General features: G+C 47.1%; 1 protein-coding gene across 2 annotated transcripts in view; it reads right to left on the bottom strand.

The window, feature by feature from the left end:
• CCDC9B (coiled-coil domain containing 9B) overlaps positions 1 to 13,883 on the bottom strand; it is a 93,060-nt gene that overhangs the window by 27,341 nt on the left and 51,836 nt on the right. For both annotated transcript variants that reach the window (XM_074996978.1, XM_074996977.1), the window contains 4 exons: positions 10,677 to 10,861; positions 8,172 to 8,233; positions 7,513 to 7,566; positions 5,877 to 5,982 (listed from right to left, as the gene is read on the bottom strand). In XM_074996978.1, coding sequence (XP_074853079.1) covers positions 5,877 to 5,982; positions 7,513 to 7,566; positions 8,172 to 8,233; positions 10,677 to 10,861 — 407 coding nt within the window. The remainder of the gene's footprint in view (positions 1 to 5,876; positions 5,983 to 7,512; positions 7,567 to 8,171; positions 8,234 to 10,676; positions 10,862 to 13,883) is intronic.

Here is a 13,883-nt window from a genome sequence, read left to right on the forward strand (position 1 = left end):
ATTGTTGCATACATGCATCACGCTGAGAATACAGAAATAAGGCCCAGAGATGGGGAACACCCTGGGTTCCATGAACTTCATCCTTAAATTGTGATACACAGCCTTGGTGTTCCAGAGCGCATGGCAGAGAAGACCCTACTGCTAAAATAAATGGTCCAGGAACCAGTTAAAGCTCTATGATTACTAACCAGCACCTTGAATTTCAAGCTCAAATTTCAGGGCTAAAGCCAGTCTCCTCCCACTATCCAAGATGAAGAGGACAGCTCTAGGCGGGCAGGCAGCAGATTACCCCACCTGTGCCTACTGCAGTATGGCAGTTGCTAAGTACCGGCCAGCACAAAGCATTGTGTAACATGCTGTGGTCAGTCTGCCCTGCCTCGAAGGGAGCCAAACTCTTCTTGCTAATTCTTATAAGCAGATCAAGAACTTGGACTGTTTTTAGTGCATACCATTTTCATGATGATTACACACAAAACTGATTATACAAAGCCTAATATATCTAAAAGTAGCTATAGGCCAAGAATACATCAATAATTAGCTCACTGCCTAGGAATCAACCAGAATTAGCCTTCATTAAAGATTAAATATTTGGAAGGGTTGAGGCTTAATGTTGTTAGGTTTTTCTAATGCCGTCATTCGTTCTAAACCAGCTCTTTATATCCCACTGATGAGGGGCAGGGAGAGAGCAGAGGGAGCGTGCATCATCACAGCCAACTCTTGGCATGTAGACCACGTGCTGATGGATTTACTTCATGGCTCCTATCATCTTGGCTGCATTTGCCTTTCCCAGAACTGCCCAGAGGCATGTCCTAGCCTTTTCTGCATGGGAAAAGCAGTGTATAGCCAAGGATGTGAAATCTAGCTTTGACCAAAATAAACCACCCCACCCTGTGTATGAAGCTGCTTGGAAAGCCATTCTACCCCTCTGTATCTCCAGGGCGTTATGAGCAGCAGCAATACAGCTGTCAGTCACCAAACAGCATTTTATTCGTGAGAAATTTGACTGTCATCCAAAGCCAAAGTGGCCCTGCAATTGTTCCCCAGCCCAGCACCCAAAACATGAGTTCCAGGGCAGTTATTAAAGGTCTTTCATATGCTGCTTTGAGGTAGTAGCACCCCAGGCCCCCTCCCCTCCCAGCTGCTGTGGCAGACAACTTTCTAGAGAATGTGGGGGAGGCCCAGGGTGAAGGAGAATTCACAGCTATTGGAGGCTCAGCAACCTTGAACTACCTCCCGCAAACCCCCCCCCCAAAGTCATGAAAACTAGCAAGCTCAGAAGGTAAGGCAGGAGAAAAGGAGACGGAAGGAAAATCATCTTTATAATGGTTCAGCTCTCATTCCCAGGGCAGCTTAGCCATGGAAAACACAATGTGTTTGCTTGGCTCAGTTTCCTAGAATAGCCACCCTTGGGGGATTTTATGTGCCTCTCCCTTAGTAAGCTACAGCATCTCCAGAGCTAGGGATTGTTAGTGTGTTTTGTTTCAAGGAATAGCTCATGGTTCATTATAAAACAAGTCTTGGACCTGAGTTGTTCAGCTTGGCATGCAGTTCTGAGCAGCAGTTCTAACTTAACTGCTGAAATGCCGGAGGGCCCAGTGATAGCGATTGTGGAAGCAGTAGTCTTGCCTCCAATTCAGGACTGAACCAAAAACTCAGGTAGGATGACCACCTTTCAAAAGGCCAAAGCAGGATGCATGCATGAGCGGTGCCCCTCCACAGCCCTGCTCCTGCCCCTCCTCTTCCCCTGAGACCCCACCCCCTGGCCAGACTTGAAGTTGGAGCTGAGCCATGGTACAAATGTCTCAGGGTGCCTGGGCTGCTGTGGGGAGTCCTAGACTCACCACCTGCCTTGGACAAGGTGCCAAAGAACAGCCCCGACCATGACCCGCTGCTCCGAGTATGTAGAAGGTTTGGGGCTCTCCACAGCAGCCTAGGCTCCCTGGGCAGTTCTTACTGTGGCCTGGCTATTGTTCCCATCCTGAGAGGGAGTGAGGAGAAAGAAACAGAGGTGGGACTTTGTGGTGAGTGGAGTTTAATACCCATCCCAGCCCTTCCCACCTGGGAAGAGGCTGGCACATCCCTGAGATTCAGGAGCCACAGGGAATCCAGACAAATGCTCTCCCAGCATCAATCAGCCCAGGCCTGAGACCTGAACTCTGCATTTCTAGACTGTCCTGCTGGGGTTACCCTAGCCCCAACATGACATGGTGCTGTGAAATGGCTGTCTTACAGGCGAGGCGGCAAACTAAGGCCCTGCCTGTCTGTGGTTCTAAGTCCACAGCACCTTCATTTTCACACCCATGAAACTCCAGCTGACCTCTAAATTTCCCCAACCGTTTCAGATGGATAGAGCATTCTCCTTGCTTTCTGCTTGTGGTGTTGGGGAGTCTACCCAGAAGGTGACTGCAGTTCATTGGGTTAAGTAATTTCTGTGCCTATATTACAGAGTGCCCCAAACCACAAATTTCAAGTTTATATCTGGGAATCTGGTTTGGCCTGGAGGGGCTGGAGCATTAGGAACTTGTAGGAGAGGGGGCATTATGCAGTTACTTCTCCTTTTGGGGGTCAAGAACTGTCCCTGTGGCAGAATTACACAGCAGTTTTTCTTCTGGAAACAGCTGCTCCTGCGGCTGCCTGGAGAATGAACCTCAATATGAAGCGAGACTTAATGCAGCTTATAAACAAAGACTATGATAACTTGATTATTTTTGCTGCTGTTATTCTTATCCAATTAATGTTTTGTAATTAAGTTAAGGTGTGATTAGCTGATTGGATTTGAGGAGACATAACAAGACCCATCTCGCTGTTATAAATATATTCCAACACAAGACATAATTAACTTAGAGTTAAGGTTGCTCAAATGTCTTTCCTCACAATGCAGAAACTAAAAAAGCAGGACTCGTACATTTCCCCAGCCATAGGCAAGGCAGTGCCTGCCCTGCACCATCCCGACCTGCCACCATACCTCACATGATAACCTATCTTACACGTGCCGTTTCAGTTAGGCAGTGCTATGACCTTCACTGCACACACTCAGAAATTAATACTCCACAGCAAGGTACCAGTTTACCAGTGTTCTGTAACATATTGCAGATGTACATAGAAAACGTATCTGTTTCTGCGTCAGTGTAGCTGAGAGTTTGTTGTGTAACTGACCCAATTATTTTAAAAACACACGCTAAACTTATAGCAGAATGTAGTTTGTGGCCTTTGTGTGTTGACTTTTGCATGTATGATCAACTTTGCCTTCTTTTGTTGGCTGGACCACAATATGTTTGTCATTTTCAGATCGGAATTGTTATTAAGAGGTTAGGTAGTGTAGCACTGGAAGGCTGGAGTTTGTCTTGAAGCACGACAAACAGGGAAGACAACCTAGATCATTAAAGTATAAAACAGAAGCAAATGGCTGGATTCTCCTCTCCCTTACATCACTGTAATCCATAGATTTTTCACTGAAGTCAATGGAATTAGACCAGTGTAAAATAGTTGTGATGGGAGAATAAGGCCAAGGGATTTTAGTTCTGCTTATCTCAATGTGATCTTAACTCTGCAGTTACAGGCAATACCTTCTTGATGGGTACAATTTTGTGTTGCACCTCTAAGAGGCTAAGGACAAACTTGCAAACCAAGCAGAGTAGAGGCTAAGATAGTTTTAAGCACCTTCAAGCCCTTTCTCATTTTGAGAATTTCTGGGGCTGGGGGCAGCGCCCAGTGAAATGCTTATGAGTAGTAGCAGTACCTGAAATCTCCGCAGTGCTACGCAGTATGGCCAACTTCCTCACGTGCCCGTCACACGGCTGGGTTCCCAGCCCTGAGAACACCCTGGCTTGTTTTACTAATGGGTTTCAGACAAGTGCACAGTGGAACTTCTAATGCAGGGAGAAGTAGCACGGTGGAGCTTCTAGTATCAGGATCATCAGATGACTTCACATAAGGCAGGCTAATGCACTGCAGGTTTACACCTTGGCTGGCTGTGCACTAAGTCTCCTTATGGACAAGACCACTGTGCCTGTGCTGGAGAGTTCAATTCTGGCTTGATCAGGGCTTTTACACAACCCCAGTAGCATAGAAGGAGTGGGGCTGAGCTGAGGGGAGAATCCCTCTCAATATTTTTTCATAAACACACATGTGCCTGTGCTTTGGGAACTGGAGGAATGGTCTCTAGAAAGCATCAGACATTCAAATGATTATGGACTCCCTTCCCTTGGAAACAATCTCAGGAGGCATGCTTCTTGGGCTAGCAAAGCCTAACAACAGGGGAGGACATATCCAGCAGGCTGGGGATTGGGAGTTGGCCAGTGTTGCCCAGTTTGCCAGGGCTCATTTATCTGACCCGTCGGGTTTTTGTGCCCACTCAATGAATCACAGAATCGTAGAACACTAGAACTGGAAGGAACCTCGACAGGTCATCGACTCCAGTCCCCTGCCCTCACGGCAGGACCAAGCACTGTCTAGACTGTCCCTGATAGGTGTCTGTCTAACCTGCTCTTAAAGGCTACGTCTACACGTGAAGCCTACATCGAAGTAGCGTATTTCAATGTGGCGACATCGAAATAGGCTATTTCGATGAATAACGTCTACACGTCCTCCAGGGCTGCCAACGTCGATGTTCAGCATCGACGTTGTGCAGCACCACATCGAAATAGGTGCAGCGAGGGAACGTCTACATGCCAAAGTAGCACACATCGAAATAAGGGTGCCAGGCACAGCTGCAGACAGGGTCACAGGGCGGACTCAACAGCCAGCCGCTCCCTTAAAGGGCCCCTCCCAGACACACTTGCACTAAACAGCACAAGATACACAGAGCCGACAACGAGTTGCAGACCCTGTGCATGCAGCATGAATCCCCCGCTGCAGCAGCAGCAGCCAGAAGCCCTGGGCTAAGGGCTGCTGCACACGGTGACCATAGAGCTCCACACGGGCTGGAGAGACAGCGTCTCTCAACCCCCCAGCTGATGGCTGCCGTGGAGGACCCCACAATTTCGACGTTGCGGGACGCGGATCGTCTACATGGTCCCTACTTCGACGTTGAACGTCGAAGTAGGGCGCTATTCCGATCCCCTCATGAGGTTAGCGACTTCGACGTCTCGCCGCCTAACGTCGAAGTTAACTTCGAAATAGCGCCTGACGCGTGTAGCCGCGACGGGCGCTATTTCGAAGTTAGTGCTGCTACTTTTATTCCAGTCTTTACTTTACTTTACTTTACTTTACTTTTATTCCAGTCTTCTGGAATCTCTTCTGCCTTCTGGGACTTTTCAAAGATGATAGTTTTCCTCTATCAGCACTTTGAGTATTCTAGGGTGCATATCATCAGGCCCTGGTGACTCGCAGACGTCTAATTTTTCCGAATAATTTTAACTTGTTCTTTTTTTATTTTATTCTCTAACTCTCCCCCCTTCCCATTAGCATCCACTGTGTTAGGCATTTCTGCGTCAGACTTCATGGTGAACACCAAAACAAGGAAGTCATTAAGCACCTCTGCTGTTTCCTGATATTGTTTCTCCCTCCTCACTGAGCAGTGGACCTACCCTGTCCTTGGTCTTCCTCTTGCTTCTAATATATTTGTATATTATTATATTATATAATATAGATAATCTACATGTATTCATATAATATATTTATGAAGGTTCTGCAGCTGGTATATGAGGAGGACACAATCTCCTCTAGGGAGCCTGAGTCTCTGACTGGATGTGCGGAAATGGAGATGCAAGACTAATGATATAATTCCTAGCCTGGAGCACTCCCCAGGTATTGTACAGGGTTGGTCATTCCAAATGAATGAAGGAATCAATTGGAAGCCCCCAGCTCTGCACAACAAGCCCTCGAGCAGCGGTTACAAAATGGTTTCCATAATGTCTTGCCCACCGTCCTCCTACCTTCTGGCTCTGCCTGTCAGTCTGTCCTTTCCTCTGGCTTTACTTCTCACAACTGGTACTGCTCTGGAAGCAGGCTCATTCGTGCTCGTAGTGGTTTGTCCTCCACCTGAAAGACAGGACGCGAAGTAGTATCCAGCTCTGCACACTGACACTGGCACAGCTCGTCTCCTCTAACAGCTCTGCCTCCTGGCACTGGGCGAAGGGACAGCAGAAGGGCAGAGCAGTAAGGCCTGGCTGGTGGTTTCATATGCTGTTCTCATGCAGATGGGGGCCAGGCTCCTTTTATCACTAGAGCTTGCGAATGTATTTCCTACAGAAGGGGACTGTGTTGGAGGGGAGGCCAAAATTCCCCCAAGCCCTAATCCCCCTGCTCTGCTTCCAATGCACCCTGACCCCGACTCCAGCACCTCTTCTAGCGGCCAGCTCCACTCCATCCCAATGTGCTCTCCAGTTGCCATTCCCACTGCACCACTTCCCACATGCTCCCTAGCTTCAATGCCCACTGCCTCTTGCTAGCTGGCACCCTGCTCCCCATTCCCAGTACAGCCCCTGGCTGCACACCCACCCTTCATCTCTTCCTGGCTGCCGCAACCCTCCAGACGCACTCTGTGATCACTACTGCCACTGAACCAGAACCGATAAGCTCCCAGGTTCCTCGCCCCTACAGTACTGCTTCCCAGCATGCTCCTCTGCTGCTGTGCCTATGGAGGTGGTCCCCAATGAAAGAGAAACCATTAGCTTTCTTCCAGTTCATTTTTACTTGGCTACCACACTGCCCCCAGGAGCCATTTGGGATCAGTCCCAACAGGGGCAGTGACTTGTGATTTTCCCTGCTCCACCCCAGCCCTGCCTCCATGCCACCCCTTCACCCAAGCTCCCTGCCCCGCTTCCACTCCCTTCCTGCCTCCTTCTGCCCCTGCTCCTTCCTTTTGTCCCCAGTGTCTCCTACACACCACTGAACAGCTGATCACAATAGGCAGGAGGCGCTGGGAGGGAGGGAGGGGAAGGAGCTGATTGGCAGGGCTACTGGTGGCCAGGAAGCTGTGGAAGAGGAGGGAAAAAAGCTGCTTGCAGGGCTGCAGTAAATGCTGAACCCCTCCACTATTTTTTCCTGTGACTGCACCAGCCCTGGCCACGTCCATGGAGATGGTGGCTGTGAGAGAGGTAAGGAACACGGCCAAAGGAGGCAGTCACAAGGCAACTGGAACCTAAAGCACAACAGCTCAATCGATCGGTCCATCAGCCTGCACAAAGAGGGCACCAAGCACACAAAATGCCATTGGCTGGGTTCTAGCCATTCCTTCAGCCACCTGCTGGCTAACCTGTCAGTGACACCAGCCACCCAAGTGGCATAGCCACTCAACCCATGAGCCCAAGCAGTCTACTAGCCTTAGCCTCCCAAGTAGCCAGGATTGCAGGGGTGTGCCATCCCCCTGCTCCTGAAGCACATATGGATCTTATATTCCCAGGCCTCCTTATAGGCACCATGTCCATTACTGAAACATTCCAGGTCCAAGTGCCACCTCCATAGGACTCCCTCACTGGTCAGTGTATGTGAGACCCCAGACCACAGCATGGTGTAACGAGAGGGAGTAGCCAGTAGTTTAGGTTAAGACCATTCACAGGCTCTACTTACCTCTCCCTTCAGAAGGAAAGGGCCTGTGTTGGAATTTCCTGGCATTTCTTCCCCCTGAAAGGACACAGAGTGCACACAAAGGTTGATGGGTTACATAAAGGCAGCACAGCAGTGAGGCTCGTGTTCATGTGACGTTTTCTAACAGCAAAGCCTCCCACAGCATCTCCCCTGGGAATGGGAACTGGGGTGGATTTGCCCTAACGAAGAAACTGAGGTGCACCCCTGTGAGCACAGACGACGAGCTGCAGGAGAGCTCTGAAAGGTGACTTCTTGTGAAACCAGCACTGGGAAGAGAAGCCAGTGCTAAGCTTCTGTGCACATTGTTACATCACACAGAACAGCGAGTTCAGGGCCTATAGGGATCCTCAAATGCATTTTGGAGCTCAAATCCCATTGAGATTCTGGGCCCAAGTTACAGAATTAGTCAAAGCTGCACTCTGGGGAACAGAGCAGTACCTCTACACACACAGTTCAGATCCCGGGACACTCTTCAAAGCAGAGAGGTGAGACCTATGTACTAATTTTAGAACCTCTTCTTTGCAGTCCTGATAGAAAGGAAAGCATCCAAGGGCTGGCGCTTTCATGCCTGACATGGACCAGTGAGTTACACGTTCATGGCTAACGGATGTCAAAATAGAACCAGTGTGTCCCTTTCTCACCTTTCTTAACGCTGAGATTATCCAAGACTGGCTCCCCATCCTTAGTAAAATCCTCCTCAAACCTGCAGATGAAAACAGGGCATTCTCAGACACAAAACCATTCGCTTCAATACTCAAGGTCAGTCCATCAAATCTAGACAGGGCTACACTCAAAAGTAAAGTTAACCCAACTACATTGCTCAGAGGTGTGAAAACTCCACACCTGAGTCATGTAGTTAAACTGCCCTCACCCCTTAATTCTTCTGTTAATCTAGCTATCTGCCAGGAAGGTGGATTAACTATACTCAGAGAACTTCAACTCTATGAGTGCACAAGTAACACCCCCTGCCCAACCCTAGTCACCAGTCACCACAGCGAGTGGCTGCACTGAAGTGCTGAAACCCAAGTAAACACTAGCACTGGCAGAGGCCAAATCCACCAGTCACACATACACGCACCACAAAGGAGATCTTTTAAAGGCACATTTTACTGGGCACACTGCCCACCACAAAGGAGACCTTCTAAAGCTTTTAAATCACAACAGACCATCTTGAATTCTGTGGGTGCCACATGTATTACAGAGAAACTGTTTTGCAAATGTTTTGGAGATTTCAAGGTTTTTTAATTGGGATTACCTTTGGTATCCATCCAGCTGTAAACCCAGATGCCCTTGTTAGTAGGAGGCCAAGTATGCAAGGTGCAGGAGGAGCCTTGTACAAACTGCTAAAAATGACCTGAAACAGCTTTTTTCTAGGAACGTGGGATTTGTCAGGTCTGATCAGAGCTGAGGCCCATTGAGTTCAGTAATCTGTCTCTGACAATAAATTTGAAAGTTCACAATATTGTTGGCTCCTCCTGGTGGTGCCTCCATTTGGGAAGCTGCGAACCTCCCTTTTCCATTGGTATGAAGTACCCAATTCTATTCCCATACAGCAGTGTGATATTGGACAATAAAGCTGTGATAACTCTATGTATATTATTGTGTGAATATTAAAGGGACCTTTGGCCAGGGTAATTTGGGAGCCAGACAGAGGAAACTAATCTTTGATAGTTTGAGGGGGTTGTTTTCAATTGTTTCATTTTTAAGCCTTACATAGGCAAGTATTGAGTCAAGACTCCAATCACATGACCATGTTACAAGACAACAACACAAGTAATATAATCACTGAAATCTCAGCAGTAAAAAGAGCCCAGTAACTCACTCAAGGGTTAAAATGTAACAAATTTACTAATTGGTTCTCTACTGCTGGCTGGCAGACTTTAAAAAAAAAGATAGGGTGACTCTGGGAAGCTGTTCAGTGGTTTGGAACGTCACAGGGAGCAAATCTCAGAGAGATGGACCAGTGAGCAGAGTAGAGGTAAGAGTCTAAGATGCACGATAAATGAACTTATCTTGATTTTCTAGATCATATATAGGGCAGCTGCTGAAGTAGTGAACAGTAAAACTTGTCAAAACTTTTCTGTGGGAAACTTTTGGCCAGTAGCTTTCTGCTCTGTGCATGTGGTTACACCCTCTGCCCTACATGTAAAAATAAAATAGTACCCTTTGTAGCACTTTCCGTTTGAGGCTCTCCAAGTACTTCATCAATGTTAATAAGTGGAGTCTCACCAACAGATAAGTATTACCCTGTTTCACAGATGGGTAAACTGATGTACAGAAAGTTTAAGAGCTGTATTTTCACATGTATTGTAAACACACAACTCCCAGTGCAGCACTGAAAAAAATTAGACTCAAGTTTGTGGTAGAGCTAAGGAGAGAACTTAGATCTTCGAGGTGTATCACTCACCTAAAAGACCATCCCAAACACCTGTCCCAAAAAACCCTCTGTACAGTGCATAAAATAAGTCAAAAGCCAGTTTAGAGCATATAATACTAAAATCCCCTCAATGCAGTGCAGATAAAGAGCCCCGCTCCAGTCCAAAGCCCTTGGGCCAGTGTGTGTGGTGTGGTCTGCTCCCAAAAGCCACCTGGCTATGGCTAGTAACATTTCAGCAGGGTGAGGGTTGCTAAGAAGGTGGAATGTAAATGAACGGAAGCTACCTCTTGACTCTGCAATGCCATGATGAGCCTTGTCCCACAGTACTGTGCATGTTGCTAGTCCTTGATCTGACCCAGGATGGCGCTGACCAAGACAGAGGGCACACTGGAATGCCTCCAGGAGGTGACTTTGTAAGGTAAGGCTTATGTAGCAGGAGAGAGCTTTTTATGGGAATGAAAAGGAGACACCATGGTGACTGGATGAAAAGATTTGAAATAGCGAAGTGGATTTGTCCAGCTTTTCCTGTCTCCATCAGTCCCAAATGCCTGAATTTGTGGCGGACCAGTGGAATCACCTGGGAGTAAATCCCTCAATAGAGGCAGAGAGAATGGTCTGTGATTCAACCCCCTCTCCAGCTCTCAGAGTCTCTTTAGAAGCCATGGTGATCAGCTCGAGGGATATAATGTCTCACAGTTTGCCATCAGAATACACACCCACTGCCAGAACCCCTAGCATTCTAGGCCCCTCAGGGGTGCAGATTACTTACATGTTCTCTGACTTTTCTACATCCCAAGCCCGTCGCCATTCCCCCTTTGCATTCTTGTGACGCGCTAGCCTCTCAAGGTCAATCTGATCCCGTTCTTTCTTCCATCGCACGTATTCTGAGCGTTCCCGTCCAGTCATGGTGAAACACAGGTCTCCTGGACTCTTCTGGAGAGATTTTCCTCCCTCCTAGTGGAAACAAATGAGCAGCATGTTAATGCATTAATACCGTATCCAACAAGGTTTCTGCACTAAGTTGGTGGGAATTCTACTATAAGCCTTGGAAACAACTTGCTTTTTGAAACTGGAAACAGCTGCTCTGATATGTCACTTTTCTGTCTGGAGACGCCTTGAATCACAGAACCATAGAATCACAGATTACTAGAACTGGAAGGTCCTTGAGAGGTCATCAGGTTCAGTCCCCTGCCTTCCTGGCTGGCCCAGGCACCATTTCAATCATCCCGTATAGCTGTTTATTTAACCTGCTCTTAAATATCTCCAATGATGGGGATTCCACAGGTTCCCTAGGCAATTTATTCCAATGCTAACCACCCTGACAGGAAGTTTTTCCTTATGTCCAAAGTTGTAACTGTTTTGAAAAGATGTTACTGTGCAAATGGCCAATGTAACTGATTCCCATGTTCAATTTACCGATTTCTGTATTCAGGCCCAGTAATTAGACACATAAATTAGACAGCAGTCATTCATGTGTCATGTCTCTGCTGCTGCTGCAGGCTTAAAAGGTTAAAAAAAATTGCATCCGTTATTCTTGGGAAAGGCAATCATCCAACGCAGCTCAGTGGCAGACTTCACCAGGCTGTGGACAATGGGGGAGAGCCCTCACCTCCAGGTCCCTAGTAGGGGCAGGGCCTTAGGTAAAAGGGGCAGGGCTAAGGGCAGCTAGCCCTCCATGCTGGTCAGACTGTGTTGTGCAGGGTTCTGAAGGCAACTCAAAGGGCCTGGGCCTCCAGCTGCTACTGCAGTAGCAGTGGCAGAGACCTGGAGCCCTTAATCCTTTAAATTGCTGAGCTCCAGGACAACTGCCCCATTTACACACATACACCCGCCACCAATGGCCTTGCCTAGTGCTGTTGAATGTACCTGGCTAGTCCTAGCAGTGCTTGGAACAGAGTTCTCCAGTGTTTTGGTTTTTTTTCTGTAGAGAGAAATTTCTGAGTAACTAAAATTTTATGTGACTTCAGAAAGCCAGGGAATAAGAGCCTCAGAAGACCCTGGAATGCTTTACTGACTCAAGATAATAGGCATGATCTTTCCTCCCCAACACTGGGGAGTAGGGAAGAGAATCACTTTGCAACCATTGGTGACTGCAGTGTAGCTCAAGATGGATTGGCTGATGCTGACACCTAGTTCAGAGTGCAGTGTACAATGAGCATCACATGAGCAGCCAGAACACTATTGTTTGAGCAAAGGCCTGTTTACTTTCAGAGCTTGTGCCCTCTCTCTCTCTCATGTTGTAACGGCTGAGTGCTGCTGCTGTTCAAGTATTTAAAATCTTAACAAAGAGCCCATGGAGAACAAAGCTGAGTGTATTAGAGGGAGATGTGTGCAACACAGTGACAGTTTAATAGACTGGAGGAGGAAACTGATGTTGGTTCTGGGGAGAAGGCTATCTCAGTGGTTTGAGCATTGGTCTGCTAAACCCAGGGTTGTGAGCTCAGTCTTTGAGGGAGCCATTTAGGAGTCTGGAGTAAATAGATTTTAAAAGAAAATCTGTCTGGGATGGTGGTTGGTCCTGCCAAGAGGGCAGGTGTGTAGACTCATTGACCTCCTGAGGTCCCTTCCAGTTCTATGAGATGCATATCTTCATACACCTTTTTATCCCCATTTCCTTACTTGTGGTACCGGCTCCTTACTCAGAGCTTCCAGCTCCATATTCAAAGGCCAAAATTATTTTTTAACCCAATGAAATGTCTAAAAATTGAATCTTATAGTAAGTACATGTGATAAAAATTAAATGACTAATTTCTTAATTACTTATTAAATAACTAATTGAAGGGGGAGCTGGGATGTGAGTGGCTGTATGTCATGAACTAAGTCTCAGTCACCCTGAGTGACACATCCCTGCAAGTATCAGAATGCTCTGAAGAACTGGGTTATGCCACTTACTGACTTGAAGTTTTGTTTACCAGCAATGTGTTGTCACCTGCTAACACCCTCACATCAGTTCCATATTGTAAATGGTGAGTGAATAAAGGACTGACAGGATGTGATAAAATAAGTCACAGATCAGCCCAATCACTGAACTCTTCCATTTTAGCTGAGACTTTGGAGCTACTTTGTTGGCAATTTCTTTGCAGAAAATTGTGGCCCATGTCACCAGCCTTCCTTCCATAGCCTGTTAGCTGTTAGCTTGGCAAAAGAACTAGTCAACGGGGGAGCCTGAGCCTGAAGTTGTGGATCATAGGCTTGCAGACAGAGTGATTTGGTGCACATTGTATTTGTTTCTTCTGATGGTGGCTGTTCTGGGGAGGGTGTTGTGGCTGGGCTGTGTGCCTCTGCACTGGCCAGGTGAGATGGGTTCATTTATGTCTCAATAAGGGCCTCCTTATTTGGGTGATTTGTGGGGCTTTGAACAGAACCAGGTTTTGAAATTTGCATGGTTATTCCCTCCCTGTTTGTGAGCAGTGAGGTTTGGTATGTGTCTCTCAGCAGAACAGGTACGGCATACAGGATGAGTTTTGGTGAGAGTTTAAAGAGGGAGTGTGAGTCCTGTTTTAGGTTTTGCTCTACAGCAGATAGCACGTGTGGCTTAGGAGGGAACAAATCCTGGGAACCATCTTGGATGTGCTGTTTTACTTTCTGCCAGAAAACAGAATAGATTTCTGATGTACAACATTCAAACTGGTGGCTATACTGGAGAAGAAGACATATTATCTGAAAGCATAATTTGCAATATTGTGCAATATCTGAGACAGCAAAAGCTTCTTGGACAGCTAGATTTGGAAGCTGTCAGATGCCACAGGGGAACAGATCAGCAATAAAGCAACTGAGAGAGTAGAAACCAAAGTGGACAGGTGGATTGTCACCCAGGGGGGAAAGAGCCAAGAGTCATTCATAAATGCTAAAAGTACCAAAGATTTTGATACTCAGCCAGTTAACTACAGAAGACCTGTCGCTATAGGAGGTGGAAAAAACTTCTGTAAAGTCTGGGTCAATCTTCCCAGAAGTATAAACATGCCCTTAGGAGCAA

Source organism: Carettochelys insculpta, chromosome 6, assembly GCF_033958435.1.
Source record: "Carettochelys insculpta isolate YL-2023 chromosome 6, ASM3395843v1, whole genome shotgun sequence".
Lineage (NCBI taxonomy): Eukaryota > Metazoa > Chordata > Testudines > Carettochelyidae > Carettochelys > Carettochelys insculpta.